A 17,643-nucleotide genomic window follows, 5' to 3' on the forward strand; every position below is an offset into this window, starting at 1 on the left:
CCTTAACTTTTTACCATGTGACCTCATCTCTCCTGCTTTCATTTACAATATCTTGTTTTTTCTTCTAATTATACCTATCCTTCAAACTCTAGTTTAAATCTTTTTCTTTTCTTTTTGTTAATCCCAATTAATTTACCCCTCCTCTGAATTCTTACACCGTTTATAATGGGCACCACATAATGTAGCACTCTTTGCGTTACCCTTAGATAGGCCTTGAGGACCCGCCATCCTATATGTTTGGAGAGAGTCAAACCTCTAAAATTTACCCCGGAGCTGTAAATAGGTATTTCTGGAATGGATAATGATCTAAACTCAAAAGACAAATACTTTTTGGTTAATTCAAGTCGGGCCCAAATTCTGGTGTTTTACCCTTTGCTCTATCTACTCTGCACCAATTAATCCAGAAGGGGGGAGTGTAGCGAATCCAGACTCCAACTCTGCCACGTAAAGATCCCCGCCCGATCCGTCAGGCCACTCCCAGCCTGCTGGTTGCCGATTGGGCAGGGAAGCGTATAGCGTGGACGATTGGGCGTGGCGTGCGTGGGTGAAGGCGTGGCTGAGAACAGGAAACTACGCGTTGGGTCAAACTCGGTAGTTTCCGGTGATCTTCGACAATTTCCGGCAACGGTCGCCTTCTCGGCCGACTCACTTCGGGCATTTCCGGCCCATTTCGGGCATTTCCGTCTTACTTTCGCCTGCATCTCTATTACTTCGGATATTTTCGTATTCCGCTCGGAGATACTCGGCAATCGCTCGGCCTCCCCCATCCCCCGGTAACGGTCGCTGGTGAGTTTAAATGAGCCGGGGCTGGCCGGGCCGGAGCCGCTACGGGGGGGGGCCTGAGGCACTGCAGAAAGTGGGCCTGAGCCTCAAGGATGACGGTCCTGCAGGAACCCGTCCAGGTAATGATAACCCTCTTCTCTGAGACTTGGCTCGCAGCCTCAGTCAGGAAACCGCGTATGGCCACTTCGCGGCCTGGTGCGGCCTAGGCCAGGCTGCTTCTCCCGCCTCTCCCCCTGCGGGTCGTGCCGTTCTTCCATCGTTTCGAGGCCTTGTTCGCGGCCTAAGCCGTGTTACCTCTAGCCCTACCTTACTTCTACCCCTAGTGTGAGCGGCGTTTGGCGGTAATGCCTGTTTTTCTGTCGGAGTCCGCGTCCGCCAACCTCTCCTGCGAGTCCAGGGGCCTGGCCTGGCGCGGGGTGGGGGGGGGTGATATGAGGGGGCCGAAAACGCGCCCCAGGTGCTCTCTTGTCTAAAGGATGATTGAGAATCACATTTGAACGGCGCTGGTACGATCTTCGAAAAGGTGGGGCAAGTTTGCGGGGTTTTTCTTGTTTTTGTTATGTGTGAGAGGATAGGATCGGCATTTTTAATAGTAATTTCTATTTTGATGCCAGACATTGTAACCCATGTTGTCTTTCTCGCTCAGTGGATTCCCCACTGGACAGTGTTGATCTGAGAAGAGAACTCAAAGGCCCGGGCGCGCCCGGTGCAAGCACCTATAGAAGGGAAGGGAGTAGAAAGGACGAATCTGGGTTTTTCCATTACCTGTGATGAGGATCAAAAATATTTCATTGTACATGTTTAAAAGACATTCAGGAAATGAAAGATAAATAATGTTTTTTCCGTCCATTTCACTATCCTTACCACATCAAGGTATGCTTTGACGCACAGTTGCTGTTACCAGGGAGGAAACCCTATTGGATTTTAAGTGTGTGATGGAGTGCCAAGTCGTTTTCCCCCCTGCCATCTGGAGAAATTGAATCTTTTGTCCCTTGGTGATGGACCAGGTCTGGAAGACCTTCATCCCACCATGTGATCTTTGACTTGGCCAGAGGAGTTGACCTCTTATCAGCTGCTGTCATTGAGTCCTGGACTTTACTTTGAAGCTATAAAGCAAACCAGTTTTAGAAATTTCTTCATATTGCCCTTAAGAGACCTGTGGTATCAAATAACAAATACTTTAATATATCACTACTTGTGTATTTCCTTAATTTTTCTTCACAACATGAAATGCTCATTTTTCCTACTTTGGCTTCATCTCCAGCTCTTTATGTATAACAACCATTAGTATTTTAATTAACATAATGCATGATTTTATCTTAAGAAATTTACCTGTTCCTAAGTTGTATCAGTTTTTCCAAAGCTGTTTCTTTCAATCCAAATTTCTCTTGTGGTGTAGAGTTCCTTTTACGGTTTTTTTGAGACCCAACATGAAATTAAATGGATTAGTAGATTGCTTAAATTAATTTCTGTTTCATATTTTTGTAATTTTGTATTTCTGGCCCTAAAAGACTTCTGAAGTGATAAAGCAGTTGCATTTATAGCATATAATGACAACTTAATAATAATTTCAACCTGTATAAAAGCATGGAGTGGAATAGAAATATGTAGCCTATTCTAGATAGTACCCATCAGGTTTTCTATTTTTTTCTTAAAGTACTCTCAGGATTAATACACTTAGATATTTTTAAGGCTTAAAAGTCAAATTCATCTTTTTCCACCCTCCCTGATTCTAGCTTGTCCATTAGATTTTGGGATGGTAAGTTTAGGATATAACTAGGTGAATTCAGTGAGGTGTGCAAGCCTGTAATCCCAGTAGCTCGGGAGGCTGAGGCAGGAGAATTACAAGTTAAAGGCTAGCATCAGCAACTTTGCAAGACCCTGTCTCGAATTTTTAAATGATAAATACCAGGGACTTAGCTCAGTAGTAAAGCAACCCTAGATTCAATCCCAGTACCACCACCACCCCCCCAAAAAAGTGGGAGGATATGACTAGGTTAGAATTTTGGTTGTAATTTATGGTATAAGAAGCAGCTAATTAAGAAGGGATCTTTAACAGTGGGAGGAGCAAGCAACTTTGACCACAGTTATGAAGATCAACTGATGAGGCATAGTATTGAAAATGGGAATGAATTAGTAAGGAAAAGAGTAAGAGAGTCTTAAAAAAATGATGACTGATTCCATATATTTGAAAAGGAATGAGAATAAATTTGGAAAATAGTTTTCTTTCTTGGAATGCCTAAGGCTTACGGTATTACTAGGCATAGGAAAAAGTTGACAGATAAAATGAGCAGCCATTTTATTTATCACTTTTAATTTATCAATTATTCCCAGGAGTAAGATTCACAATTAGAAGTGTTAGATGAAGTTGTAAACCAAGCCTTTTGAAAATCACTTTAATAAGCAATATAGTAATTGGGTACCATATACACAGTATTGTTTTAGAGTTCTTAGACAGTAAAAAAGTACTTTATGGCTCAAGAAATAATGAGAGGTAGAACCATTGAGACATGGAAATTGATTTGATGTGAAGGTGGGGTAGATATCAAGAATGACTATGTGTGGTGGTGCACACCTGTAATCCCAGTGACCCAGAAGGCTGAGGCAGTAGGATTGCAAGTTTGAGACCAGCCTTAGCAATTCAGCAAGACCCCACTTCAAAATAAAAAGAACTGTAATATAGTTGACAGATAAAGTGACCCTAGGTTCAATCCTCAGTACCCAAGAAAAGAAAAAGAAAAAAGAATGACTGTCTGGATTTCATTTTGTTGATGCTATTTAAGAAATGGAGAATCCTTTGGGGATGGGGGTAGATGTGAGGGAGGGCAATTAAACATTCTTTTTTAAACAAATTAAATTGCAGGTATTTGTGAGACTATCAAGTATTGAGGTATAACTCCTAATTTTAAGAGGAAGATAAGAATGCTTAACAGGAAAAATTGAGTAATGTTACAAGTCAGTATGTATTTGATAGCACAAATAATAATAAAGGAATTTGGGGGGCTGGGATTTGTAGCTCAGTGGTGGAGCGCTCGCCTAACATGCATGAGGCACTGGGTTTGATCCTCAGCACCACATAAATGTAAAATAAAGATATTGTGTCCACCTAAAACTAAAAAATAAATATTAAAAAAAAAAAAGGAATTTGGGAAAAAGATATCTTTTCAGGCCAGAATAATGGGAAAGGCTTCTTAAAGGAGCAAAACTTAAAGCCTAAAATTTTTGAAGAGTTTGGAATTGATAGAGAAGAAAAAGAATATTTGTGGCATGGAATGGCATGAGCAAAAGCCCAAAGATTATAATATTGTTTAGGGAGAACAGCAAAGTATTGTAACCCTTGGCTTGAGTAGGAATTGAGAACAGGAAGAAGAAGGTTTTAGTAGCTGGGTAGAAGCAAGTTATAAACCTCCAGGCTGAGAGGTTTAGATTTGATGTGATAGTGAATAACCATTGTATGAGCAAAAGAGTTTTTGAGTAGAAGAATTACATAATGAAAACACTGCTTTGGGAATATTAATCTGCTGCTATTGGCAAGAAAGAAAGAGGTAAGAATTTAGATATACAAGTTACTTAATTTTGGTACAAAATTTTGAGCCAGCTAATATTTGTTGGTGGGGAGGAGGGTATAAGAGGGAGTACATCGTAGAGCATTTGGCAATATTCCTGGCCTTTACCTACCAGATTTTTCTTTATTTCCCCCACCACTGACATTGCTAAATGGGGAGGAAGAATTTGCCCAATGATATAATCCAAAAATAAATTAGAGTTCTTTTTTTTTAAATAGACCTTTATTTTATTTATTTGTATGCACTGCTGAGAATTGAACCCAGGGCCTCATACATGCCAGGCAAGTGCGCTACCACTGAGCCACACCCCAGCCCCACTAAATTAGAGTTCTATACATTAAATTAAAATATATAATGTAAAAGTCCACAATGATGTTTTGGATTTTTTTGTTTGTTTTCCTTATCACTTCTTTTATCAGCTGAAGTTTTTATTATTCATTGCTGTTATGGTTATTTGAAAAGCAGCTGTTTTCTTTTTTTACAAAAACAAGAACAAAACAATTTATAGTAGTCACATTTAAGTCTGAGTACGTACAGATATTTGTTTACATTTAAAATAGTATTTCAGGTTTAAGAATAACAAGTAAGGAATTTTGCAACTTTATGCTGTTTGTTTACTTTTAAATTAATGGAACCAAGGACCAAGCCATTAATTTAATCAGTGACATTTCTCTTAAACATTTTGTGGGGATGTGGGGAGGGAAGGAATGTTGCTCTGTTTGGCTTCATAACTGTTTTTAGCAGCATTAACTACATCTGGCATTAATTTTTAGAACTCTAGAGGTTGATGTACTAAGTGCTTTTCTTTTGGTGGAAGCCTACACCATCAGTTGGATAAAGGTAGATGAATAACCAGGAGCTTATTTTAGCTCTGCTCATCATCAGCTACTAATTTGTAGTGCCTCAGAGTAATCTGCTCCCCCCACCACCAACCCCAGAGAGACACCATCACTTAGGAATTTAGAGGTGATTTCTCAGAGTATGGATGGAAGCTATAGGTGGGTTTCTGTAAGTGGCGAGATTAACTTCTGGATTTATAAAAGTTTGTGTTGGCTGGCATTATTATCTTTCTGATGCTAAAAGTGGTAATAAAGGACTGGGTATAGTGCAGGCTTTTAATCACAGCAGCTTGGGAGACTTAAGAAGGAGGATCACAAGTTTGAGGCCAGCCTCAACAATTTAATGAGACCCTACCTCAAATAAAAAGGGCTGAAGATGTGGCTCTGTGGTAGACTGCCCCTGAGTTCAGTCCACACTAGCATACCCTACCACTCCCACCAAAATTGGTATTAAAGGAATGAATATGATACTTTATTCTCTTTCATTTCTTTAACTTTGAAAAGTCAAAAAAAAAAAAAGTGGCACATACCTGTAATCCTGGTGGCTGAGAAGGCTGAGGCAGGAGGATCTCAAGTTCAAAGCCAGCTTCAGCAACTTAATGAGACCTTCTCTAAAGGGTTGTTTTGTTTTCCTTTTGGTGGTACATGAGGATTGAACCCAAAGCCTTGCACATCATAGGTAAATACTCTATCACTAAGCTATATACCCAGCCCAAGAACCTGTCTCAAAATAAAAAATAAAAAAGGGCTGAGAATGTGACTCAGTGGTTAAGTGCCCCTGGGTTCAATTCCCAGTGCAAAAAAAATTAGAGTTCTAGAACTTTATAGCTTTATTATATATGTGCCCATAATATGTATCATCCCATATACCACACAACAGCTCCTAGAAATAGAGCCCCATTTTTCAGATGAGGAAACTAAGGCTGAGAAGAGTTTAATATTTCCCTCAAAATCATACTAAAAGTGGTGGCACACAAATTTGAGCATAGATCTCCAACATTTAATCCTCTACTCATCATTTTCTTTAACATAGAACAAAATTAAACAAGTAGGTTCTTGAAAAATCTTCAGATTTCATAAATGAGTAATTAGGTGGTTAATTATTTGCATTACAAAATAATTCTGTTTATCACTGAGTTTCAAAACAGACTCCCAGAGATCCTTAATTATTGGATATCAAGAAATACAGAGAAAATTAAAACTAAGACTAAAATACAAGAATGCTAATAATGGGAAGACTGCCAAAAGTTCAGAATCATTTGTTTGTTCATTCAACATGTGTCTACTTAGCACCTGCTTTAAAACACATAATAGATCTTGAAGAATAATAACAAAGATGTGTATGTAGTCCCTGCCTTCCTGGAATTTATAATAGCAAGGAAGACACTAAAATTTCTTCCAAAATCAACGTAAAACTACGACAAGAAGTATTACAAAAAAGATTCTTGGTGCTATTAAGTGTTTAATAAGGATACCAAATTTCATCTTGGGGTTTCAAAGAAACCCTCTCTCAGAGAAAAATCTGAAGGATAACTGGAATCTGCTTAGTTTGGAGGAAAGGAGGCATGTGCTAGGTGAAACTGCATGTAATAGAAGGTCTGTAAGATGGGAGTAATATGGTAAATTTGAAGAGCTGAAAAAACACTATTGTGCTAAGCACAGAGCACAAGAAAATATAAGCACAGTAGCACACACCTATAATGCCAGCTGAGGCAGGAAGGCCATAAGTTTAAGGTCAGTCTGGGCAATTTAGCAAGACCATGTTTGAAAAATAAAATAAAAAGGACTAGGGCTATAGGAAGAAAGGAACATTCGCCTAGAAGTAAGCAAGGAGGCCCTGGGTTCCAGCTCTGCGAAAAAAAGAAAGAAAAGAAAAGAGAAGTAAGCACAAACTCTACTATGTTGCCAAGTTTGGTGATTACAATTTTTACAGTAAGAATGATGAGAAGCTACTGAAGGATTTTGAGTGAAGACGTTACATGATCAGATCTGATTTGTGAAAAAGTCATGGGGGGAGAATTCAGAGAGGCCAATTAAGATACTACTAAAGAAATCCAGGCAAAATATGGTCTGCCTTATAGATGCAAATGTTTTTTTGTGTGTGTCTTTCATTATTACTGCAGTTGCTTTAAGTTAGTGTAATTTTGAAAGGTACTTATATGTGTATGTGGTTCCAGAACCCTAGGCCACACCAGTACTAGAAGACCAGATATGTTTTGGGGGGCAGAATTATAATTATCAATTACTTAGCTAGACTTTCATGTATATGCCTGTCTTTGAAGTGTTTTAGTCTTTATTTTGTAGGTGGTTAAAGCTCATAAACAACTTGATCAATGTGATTAACAAGAATCAGGAATCCTCTTCATTAAATTAAAAAAAAAAAAAAAGAAAAGAGATAATTGCTGAGTCAAATTAGATTGAAAACCCTTTAGCCTAGTATTTTCTGAGTGATATTTTTTGAAGTTGTTATGCAATCCAAATGTTGAAATTCTCTTAGAACACTTTTAGTTTATCTCAGTACTTTTTTTTTTTTTTTTTTTAAACCATTGAGCTACATCCCCAGCCTTTTTACAAATTTTATTTTGAAACCGGGTCTTTCTACCTTGGTGAGACTGACTTCAAACTTGTGATCTTGTGTCCTCCGAATTGGCCTCTCCTAGTCTTGGCAGCAGTAGTGCTTCTTCAGACACTAACTCTGTAGTAGTTGCTAAAATACAAAAGAGTAAGGACCTTTTTAAAAGTAGTAACTTGTCCATTTCTCCTTTTTTTTTTTTTTTTCCTTTCTTTCTCTTTTGGTATTGGAGATTAAAACCCTATAGCACTTTACCACTGAGCCAACATCCTCAGTCCTTATTATTTTTTATTTTTGAGACAGGGTCTTGCGAAGTTGCTGAAGCCAGCCCAGAACTTATGATTCTCTTGCCTCAGCTTCCTGTATCACCAGGATTACAGATGTGCACCACCACACCTGGCTCCTTTCTTTTAAATATTTAAATTTAATTCCACAAATACTTATCAAGTACCTATTATTTCTAGTAGGTGACATATTCAGCTCCTATCACATGGACTAGCTTTTCAGCTTTATAGTATACTTCCAAATTTATACTATACTTCCAAGATAATGTGGATTTTCAATATATGCAGACTTCCAGAGTATATGCTTTTCTCTGGGGAGGAGGTTAATAGCTTTCATAAATTTTCACAAGTTTTTACTATAAAAAGGGAGATTGCTTATCTGGACACGTGGAATGATTCTGAACCCTGAATGCTCATTTATCACCTGTAGAAAACTTTAAAAGTAATGATAATCTAAGCACAATCCCAGGTGTAGAAATTGTGATTCAGTGAATTTGGGATAGAACATCATCTAAGTGGGGTTGAAAGGCTTTGGTCTAGATAAGAGTAACATTTGAATGAGACTTAATGAGAGCAGAAGTTATTTGCTCATAGCTAAATATCTAGAGTCCAGAAAGTGGTCACATGGTAGACGCTCAGAATATATTTATTGAATAAGTACTAAAGCCCTCCAGTTTAAAAAGTTAAGACAGTACAAACAAGAGGTTTTTAATCTTGAACAGTTTAAACCTTTATTTTTTTGTTAATTATTATCACTGTGTGTGTATGTGTGTGTGTGTGTGTTGCTGGAGATTGAACCCTGAACCTCATACATGCAAGCACTCTACCACTGAGCTCCAGCCTGATAATCTATTTTTTTGTAATTGATCGGAGGCTTTTAAAGTTTGACAATCGTAGTGTATACAAGGCTATGGAGTAAATAGAAACTCTTTTTTTTTTTTTAAGAGAGAGAGAGAGAGAGAGAGAATTTTTTAATATTTATTTTTTAGTTTTCGGTGGACACAACATCTCTGTTTGTATGTGGTGCTGAGGATCGAACCCGGGCCGCACGCATGCCAGGCGAGAGCGCTACCAATTGAGCCACATCCCCAGCCCCAAGAAACTCATACTATTGTTTGGTTTATAAATTAATGATTTTTAAAAATGATTTGACATTATCTAGTAAAGATGGACATATTCAATAACTCAGTAATTTTATTCCTAAGTATCCTAATTTAGAGAACTTCTTAAACATGTACTCCAAGAAGTGAGTACAATAATGTTTGTTAGCCAGGCATGGAAGCACAGACCTGTAAGACCCTGTCTCTAAAGAAAATACAAAATAGGGCTGGGGATGTGGCTCAGTGGTCTGATGCCCCCAGGTTCAATCCTTGGTAACCAAAAAAATAGTGTTTGTTGTAGCATTATTAAAACAAACAAACAGAAACTCTAGAAATAACCCAAATGCCCATATAAAACGTATTTTGATATCTTTAAACAGTGGAAATATTATTAAATGCCCATATAAAACGTATTTTGATATCTTTAAACAGTGGAAATATTATTTGTTCAATGAAAGTGAACAAACTCCAGCCTCAGATATCATCAAGCATGAATTTAAAGTTGGAAAACTAAATATGCTGCTGCTTAGGGATGATAGGCACAAATGTATCAAATTATGAAGAAAGCCAGAAGAAAGGTCAGCAGAATTCAGGGTGGTAGTTTCCTATTTAAGGCTAGAAGAAGTTATATTATTGACATGCTGGAGGAGACTATAGAACTTCAGGGCTGGGGATGTGGCTCAAGCGGTATCGCGCTCGCCTGGCATGCGTGCAGCCCGGGTTCGACCCTCAGCACCACATACAAACAAAGATGTTGTGTCTGCCGAAATCTAAAAAATAAATATTTAAAAAAAAAAAAAAGAAAGAAAGAACTTCAAAGATAGTTGCTAATATTTTATTTCTGGACCTGAGTGGTTAGTGCATGGATGTAGATATTTTTTATTATTTTTAACTTAAAATGTCCTATCTTATATATACTTTATGATTCTTGACTCTAAAAGAAAAAGCATGATTCAAGTGAATTAAAGATTAGTCCTATAATTTTACTCATTTGTATTCCAGTGTGCTTTCTTGAGTGGTTGAGAAATAGGTGGCATTTAAACTAATAGGTGAGGAAGTTTTTGTGGGAGGATGATATACATTTGAACATTTCCTTCATGTGTATCATGAAAAATGGTTGAAAACCACTGCTGGTAAGAGCATGTAATTTTAGTAGGATAGGCAGACTTGTAAACAGATAACTGTAATATAATATGACTATTCTAATGAAGAAGTAAATGAAAAAAGTAATGGCTAGAGGTTAGCCAGGAAATAGAAATAGAAACTGATATTATTATTTGGTATATAAATTAATAATTTTTTAAAATGATTTGACATTATCTAGTAAAGATGAACATATTCAATAACTCAGTAATTTTATTTCTAAGTATATATCTTAATTTGGAGAACTTCTTAAACATGTACTTTAAGAAGTGAATACAATAGTGTTTGTTAGCCAGGCACGGTGGCGTTATTTAAGCTAGGACTTTAGAAAGAATTAGAAATTTATTAGGGAAGGTTGGTAAGGGAGCCAGCATTCCCTGATGAAGAAAAAGGATATACAAAGGCACAGAAGACTAAAAGTAATGCAGGTTGAGTGAGTAAATGCAGATATGTCAGGAGTCATATACACTGTGGAGTTTGCTCTATGGGCATTGAGGTTTTTTCACTTAAAGATATTTATATTCAAAGCTTTGTGCTAGGAGTAACTTTGAAACTCTGTGTATCTGTATTTATTTTCTTTTTCTTCCACTTGCAGGCTGCTATATGGCAAGCACTAAACCATTATGCTTACCGAGATGCAGTTTTCCTTGCAGAGCGACTGTATGCAGAAGGTTTGTAAATTTTCATTTATATAGAACTATAAATAAAATGCATGAAATTCCATCACTTTTATGACTAACAAGATTCTTAGTATCACCCTCTTGTATTTTCTTTATAATTAACCACTAGTTCATAAAAACTTTACCTTTTATCTATGTGGCTCCTTTTGTTTATTTTAATAACCATAGAGTTGATTCAGGTTTATAGACTCTGATGTATTTAATCATTTCCCATTCTTTAGGGTTTCTTTCCCTAGGTTGTTTTTTTGTTTTGTTTTGTTTTTTGTTTTTTTTGGTACTGGGGATTGAACTCAGGGACACTCAACCACTGAGCCACATCCTTAGCCCTATTTGTAATGTATTTAGAGAGAGGGTCTCACTGAGTTGCTTAGTACCTCGCTGTTTTCTGAGGCTGGCTTTGAACTCGTGATCCTCCTGCCTCAGCCTCCCAGGCTGCTGGGATTACAAGAGTGTGCCACCGTGCCCGGCTCTAGGTTTGTTTTTTAATTAGAATAGAGTCTATGTTCTGTAGCTAACAACATGGATTTAGAATCCATAACTATGGCACAAATCCTAATCCTGTCACTCAAATATACATTTTTATGACCCCAGGCAAGTTATATAATGTCTGAGCTTTTCAGATTTTTCATTTATAAATATTAATAAGTATAGAATTGAATATATATGAATTTATTTATATGAATTTATTTTTCATTAATAAATATGGAATTATGGAATTGAAAAAGTAAGCAGGATAATATATTTAAAGCACTTGGCACAGACATTTAACATAGTAATAAATGCTTAATAAACATTTTGTAATGTGTTTTGTTTCTATCATTAAATTTTTATAATTATTTTGCTAAGATACTGGTGTAGATAATTGTGACTTTTTAATTTTTTTATTTTTTTAAATATATTTTTTTAAATTCTATATGGACAGGATGTTTTTATTTATTTTTATGTGATGCTGAGGATCAAACACAGTGCCTCACACGTGCTAACCAAGCGCTCAACCACTGAACTACAACTCTAGCCCTGATAATTATGACTTTTCAGTTCTGCTATTTAACATTTTCATTTATTTGAACTTAAATCAGCTTTGTCATTTTCTCATTGCTTTAGTAGCTGGAAAATTGTCATCTTACAGCTATACTAAGTACATGGTTCTTGGTACATTAAATTTTTTTCAAAGAATTTATAGTAGTATATTGAGTAAGATAAGAGCCAAAAATTCTGTTATTTTACATTATTACTTAAAATAAGTCCCACATGGTATTTTACTTATTTGGGGGAGCGTTGTTTAGTTTGCGGAGGGTGGGGGATTGGGGGGTTACTGGATATTGAACCCAGGGGCACTTTATCACTGAGCTACATCCCCAGCCCTTTTTATTTTTTATGTTGAGGTAGGGTTCCACTAAGTTACTTAGTTCCTTGCTAAGTTGCTGAAGCTGACCTCAAACTTTACATCCTCCTGCCATAGTCTCTCAAGTTGCTGGGATTACAGGCATGCATCACTGCACCTGGCTCTTACTTGGTTTTATATTAAATTTTTTAAAATATCTGGCTTTGCCACCAGAATCTCCTCTTTTCCACTAGTTAATTTTCTTTCTTTTTGTATTTTGGCAGGAGAGGGGTCAGTTACTGGGGATTGAATCCAGGAGCATTCTATCTCTAAGTTACATTTCTAATCCTTTTTATTTTATTTTGAGATAGGGTCTTGCTAAATTAAATTGCCCAGTCTGGCCTTGAACTTGTGATCCTCCTGTCTTGGCCTTTTGAGTAGTTGAGATTCAGATGTACTACTGTATCCATCTTAATTTTCTATTTTTAAGTCAATATCATATTATTTTATAATTAACACTTTATATTCTTTCCATATTTAATAAGGCATATCTCCCATTATTGCTTTTTTTTTCTATCAAATTTATGCTTTACTGAGAAGTCTTTAACTTTTTGTAATTTTATTTTTTCCAAGTGCATTTTCTTACTGCTTTGAAATTACACAAAGACTCCTAGGGATGTGGCTCAATGGAAGTGTGCTTTCCTAGCATGCACAAGGGCCTTTGGGATCAAATCTCATCACTGGGGGAAAAAAAGAAAAATAATGTATGGCTGAAATTACACAGAGATTTGATCAATGCTGACCCTGTACCATGTAGGTCTATAAATTAAGAGCTACTGACATCTCTACTATGAATACATATACATGTATGTGGCAAATTGGGTATATAAATGCTTTTATGTACATGTATAGACCAGAAACAGTAGTGTGTTCTTTTTATTAATTTGTTTGTTTTAGTTTTTTTTATTTTTTGTATTGTTTCCATTGGATTACTTGCCAAGAGTTTTCAATTTGTAATGTTTGCAGGTGAGCTTTATTTTTGTGTGTTTTGTGTATTCCCGAATGAATTGATAATCCAACCTTTCTGTATTAGGATTTTTCTCTAGTAGTAAGTGCTTAGTAACTTTACTGTAAGCATAAAGAAGGTGGATATCAGAGGTTTGCCAGGCATTTGTCACAAAAGGAGAAGAGATTAAGAATATTAAAAATATATAGCCGGGAGACTGGGGTTGTAGCTCAGTGGTAGAATGTTTGCCTAGCACTTGTGAGGCACTGGGTTCAATCCTCAGCACCACATAAAAATAAATAAAATAAAGGTATTTAAAAAAAAAAATATATATATATATATCCAGGCCAGTGGCACATGCCTATAATCCCAGTGATTTGGGAGGCTGAGACAGGAGGATTTCAAGTTCAAAGCCAGCTTCAGCAAAAGTGAGGCACTAAGCAACTTAGGTAAGACCCTGTCTCCAAATAAAATACAAAAAATAGGGCTGGGGATGTGGCCCAGTGGTTGAGGGCCCCTGAGTTCAATCCCTGATACCCCTTCCCTCACCAAAAAAAAAAGAATAAATACATATATATACACACACATACATACATACATATACACACACACACATACACACACACATATATAGACAAGATGTGGGTCAGGTAAAGTTAAGTCAGAGGTGGTTGATAATTAAGAAAGAACAGAGAGGTCAGGGCACCAAAGTTCATATGAGGTCTAATTGAGAGATGTATGAGAATAATGTTGGAGAGGAAGATCATAATCCACACCCAGAATTCTTTCATTAATGAAGCAAAGAGTCATGAGTTCAGTAGCTGAGACTTCTAAGAAGAAGATATGAACCTCAGGATCAGGGATTTCTCAAAAGGACAGGAGTAAAGCTTGGGAATAGTCTTGAGAAGGAAGGTGAAACCTCCTTATCTTACTCCGAGGTAACTGACATATGAGGAATTTAACTTTCCGTTGAAAGTTCAGTGAAGCTTCTGGGAGAGAACAGGAGCTAAGTGAGAAAAGTGGGGAAGATCCGTGCAGCAGGAGTTTGAGGTCCCAATGAAAAGATTGACAAGGGTAAGAAGGAAAGACTGGTTTAGAAAGAAGATAGAATAGATTACCCTCTTCTACTTCGTTATGCAAGAGCAAGGTTTATCAGAATCTGTTTTTATTTTCATCAATACCTAGGCAGCACCAGTTTTTCTGTGTTATATTTCTAATCTTTCTTTTTTCAATTTGTTGATCATAACAGAGCTGGAGGTGTAGTTCAGTGAAACACTACTGGCATAGAATGTGAAAGGCCCTGGGTTTGAACCCCATCACCACAAAAAGAAAACAAAACTATGCAGTTTATTTTTCATTGCAATTAGGCTCCTAAAGGTTGTACTCATTTAGAATTCAGATAATTGAGGGGCTGGGGTTGTGGTTCCCTGGTAGAGTGCTTGCCTAGCACATGCAAGGCACTGGGTTTGATCCTCAGCACCACATAAAAATAAATAAATAAATAAAATGAAGCTATTATATCCAACTACAACAAAAAATATAAATATTTAAAATTTTTTTAAAAATCAGATAATTGAATTTTCCCACTGAATTAGTAGTGGAATTCCCAGATTAGTCCACACAAAGCTGTAATCCACATGTTATGTGTGCATAATAAAATGCTTGACATTTGGGAAGTTGCTTGGTGTGCATGTGTTTGTGTGTGTGTGTGTGTGTGTGTATTTCTCAATATAGGACCTAACCGCTTCATTTAACTTATTAAATATTTTTTTAGTTGTAGATGAACACAATATCTTTATTTTTATGTGGTGCAGAGGATCGAACCCAGCGCTTCACACATGAGAGGCAGGCACTCTACCACTGAGCCACAACCCCAGCCCTTAACTTTATTTTTATGAGGGAAAATTTTAGAATTTTAGTGCATTGAGTGCAGATATCATCACTCAATTAAAAACAATAATTCTGTCGTTTATTGACTTCTTACTATATCTGGGTGACCTAAGTGGTTAATATTATTTTCTTATATAACCTTCAATAATCCTATATAGTGGATATTGCTATTGCCTTTTTGAGGTGAAGAAACTTGACCATTGTCCATAGGCAGTAACTGGTTTATTCTTTCTGATTCCACTTTATCAAGGGTAGCAAATCCTTGCCACTTCTCTGATTTGCAGTCATAGTAGACATCACTAGTTCATCACAGTACTCATTCCACTGAATCAACCTCAGAATTCTTGTTAGCACAGTGTTCTTGGATGGCACGTAGCTGATAGACTACATGTAACCTCTTTGCTTAGTGACCTCCTATGCTTCTAATGTTTTGGAAAAACATGTATTTTCTAATGTTTTGGAAAAAACATTCCACAAGGCATGAGGCCAAAGAACTTGATGGGTTGAATCTTTTGTTAGTTAAATTTTTGAAATATTTTCTGAATTTCAGTAGTTCCTTGTTACCCATTTTTCTTTCTCCTAAGGAGTTTCATAGCCTGGTGTAGACTATAGTGTAAGAGAGGAAGAACAGCAGAATGGTGTAAGAATCTGAACTCATATTCATTAACCATTTGATCTTAGACAAGAAGAAGTTATTCTGAGTCTAATTTTCCACATCTTTAAGAAGGAAAAATATCTAGTGAACAAGTAATTTCGAAGACCCACGTATATAAAGAATTTACTATAGTTCTGGTATATAGGAAGTCCTTTACAAGTTCCTTCTCTTTCCTAGCATATTCTAATACAGTGAGTTTCCAGATCTTTTTTCATCCCTATTATATATGATGCACATTGGCATCCCCCATTGGCTTATTTCTTTAGTCGTCAATGGACCTTTAGTTTATTTATTTATATGCGGTGCTGAGAATCGAACCAGTGTCTCCCACATGCTAGGCGAGAGCTCTGCCACTGAGCTGCAACCCCAGCCCCTGAGATCCACATACCCTCTCGCTCCCAACCTCCATACTGAGCTATATCCCCAGCCCTTTTTATTTTTACTTTGAGACAGGATCTTGCTGAGTTGTCCAGGCTGGTATATATATATATATATATATATATATATATATATATATATATATGTTTATTTTTATTGGTGCTGAGGGTTGAACCCAGGGCCTCACATGTGCTAGGCAAGCACTCTGCCTCTGAGCCACATCCCCAGCCTTGGGCTGGTCTCGAATTTGCAATCCTTCTTCCTCAGTCTTCTGAATGACTGAGATTACAGGCATGCACCACTTCATTCTGCTACCCTGAAATTTTGAGCATTCATAGTAAAAAGGATTCAGATTTTGGAAAGTTTCAGATTTTCAGATTAGGGATGCTCACTCAGTGAAGTCTATGCAAATTCTTCAAAATCCAAGACTCAAATCTGAAATGCTTCTGATCCCAAGCATTTTGAACAAGATGTGTTCAACCTGTATACATAGAGCCTAGCAGTATTTATAGTTTCATGTAACCACAAAGGGTCTTGAAATGTATCCTCCTCAGGTCAGAGGAGGATACTACTGTAATTGATTTAAGAACTTAAAATAGATAATCAAGATAAAACATGTATAACAAATCATAGATAGCTCCATAATATTATGCCCTTAAATACATACAACATCCAAGTGTATAATAGAGCAGTCAGGAGAGTGCTCTAACCTTTAAGAAGTTTTCTATAATATTTTATCAAGGCTACGTAGAAGACACCTCAACTAATTTTAGGTCTTGACAGAATAGGTGCTTATTTTTATATATATATATATATATATATATATATATATATATATATATATATATATATATATATTTTTTTTTTTTTTTTTTTTTTAGTTATACATGGACACAATATCCTTGTTTTGTCTATTTATTTATTTTATGTGGTGCTGAGGATCGAACCCAGGGTCTCAGACATGCAAGGCGAGCGCTCTACCACTGAGCCACAACCCCTGCATTATTTATATTGTTAATCATCATGAAGCACTTATTTTTTTAGTTTGAAAGCACTGAAAAAGTAATTCTTCTTTCTATTTGATGGAAATGTATCTGAAGGATTTAAGATAATGTCCCTGTTAACTATTTTGGACTTCTGTTCAAAATACCTTTCCATTTTTGAAGCCTAACCTATTTGTAAGAAGGGGAGCTTCATTGGCAGGAGAGTGAAAAAGGAGAGATTAAATTTGATCAGTGCATCTGTATGGAAATATCACACTGAATCCCATTAATATGCAGTTAATACATATTAATAAAAAGAAGAGGAGCTTCAGTAGTGTTCTATAGCTTCAACCATGCATTCTCAAAGTGTTTCTGTGTGACTGTTTTTTAGAGTAGACTATTTCATCATATGGATGTACTGTAGTTTAACAAGCACATGA

The 17,643-nt window shown here is 36.6% G+C and overlaps 1 protein-coding gene across 8 annotated transcripts in view; it reads left to right on the forward strand.

Moving 5' to 3' along the window:
- Positions 1 to 745: 745 nt before the first annotated feature.
- Positions 746 to 17,643, forward strand: part of Cdc27 (cell division cycle 27) — a 62,414-nt gene continuing 45,516 nt past the window's right edge. For 6 of the 8 annotated variants that reach the window (XM_046420972.2, XM_046420975.2, XM_046420978.2 and 3 more), the window contains exons 1-2: positions 747 to 902; positions 10,883 to 10,958. In XM_046420972.2, the coding sequence (XP_046276928.1) occupies positions 876 to 902; positions 10,883 to 10,958 (103 nt within the window). In that variant the 5' untranslated portion in view covers positions 747 to 875. Of the gene's footprint in view, positions 903 to 10,882; positions 10,959 to 17,643 lie in introns of those variants that run through there. The other 2 variants (XM_046420997.2, XM_046421025.2) reach the window with 2 other exon arrangements.

The sequence above is a fragment of the Marmota monax genome, unplaced genomic scaffold (genome assembly GCF_021218885.2).
Source record: "Marmota monax isolate L192 unplaced genomic scaffold, Marmota_monax_Labrador192_F-V1.1 WCK01_AAM20220418_F8-fsc00322, whole genome shotgun sequence".
Classification (NCBI taxonomy): Eukaryota; Metazoa; Chordata; class Mammalia; order Rodentia; family Sciuridae; genus Marmota; species Marmota monax.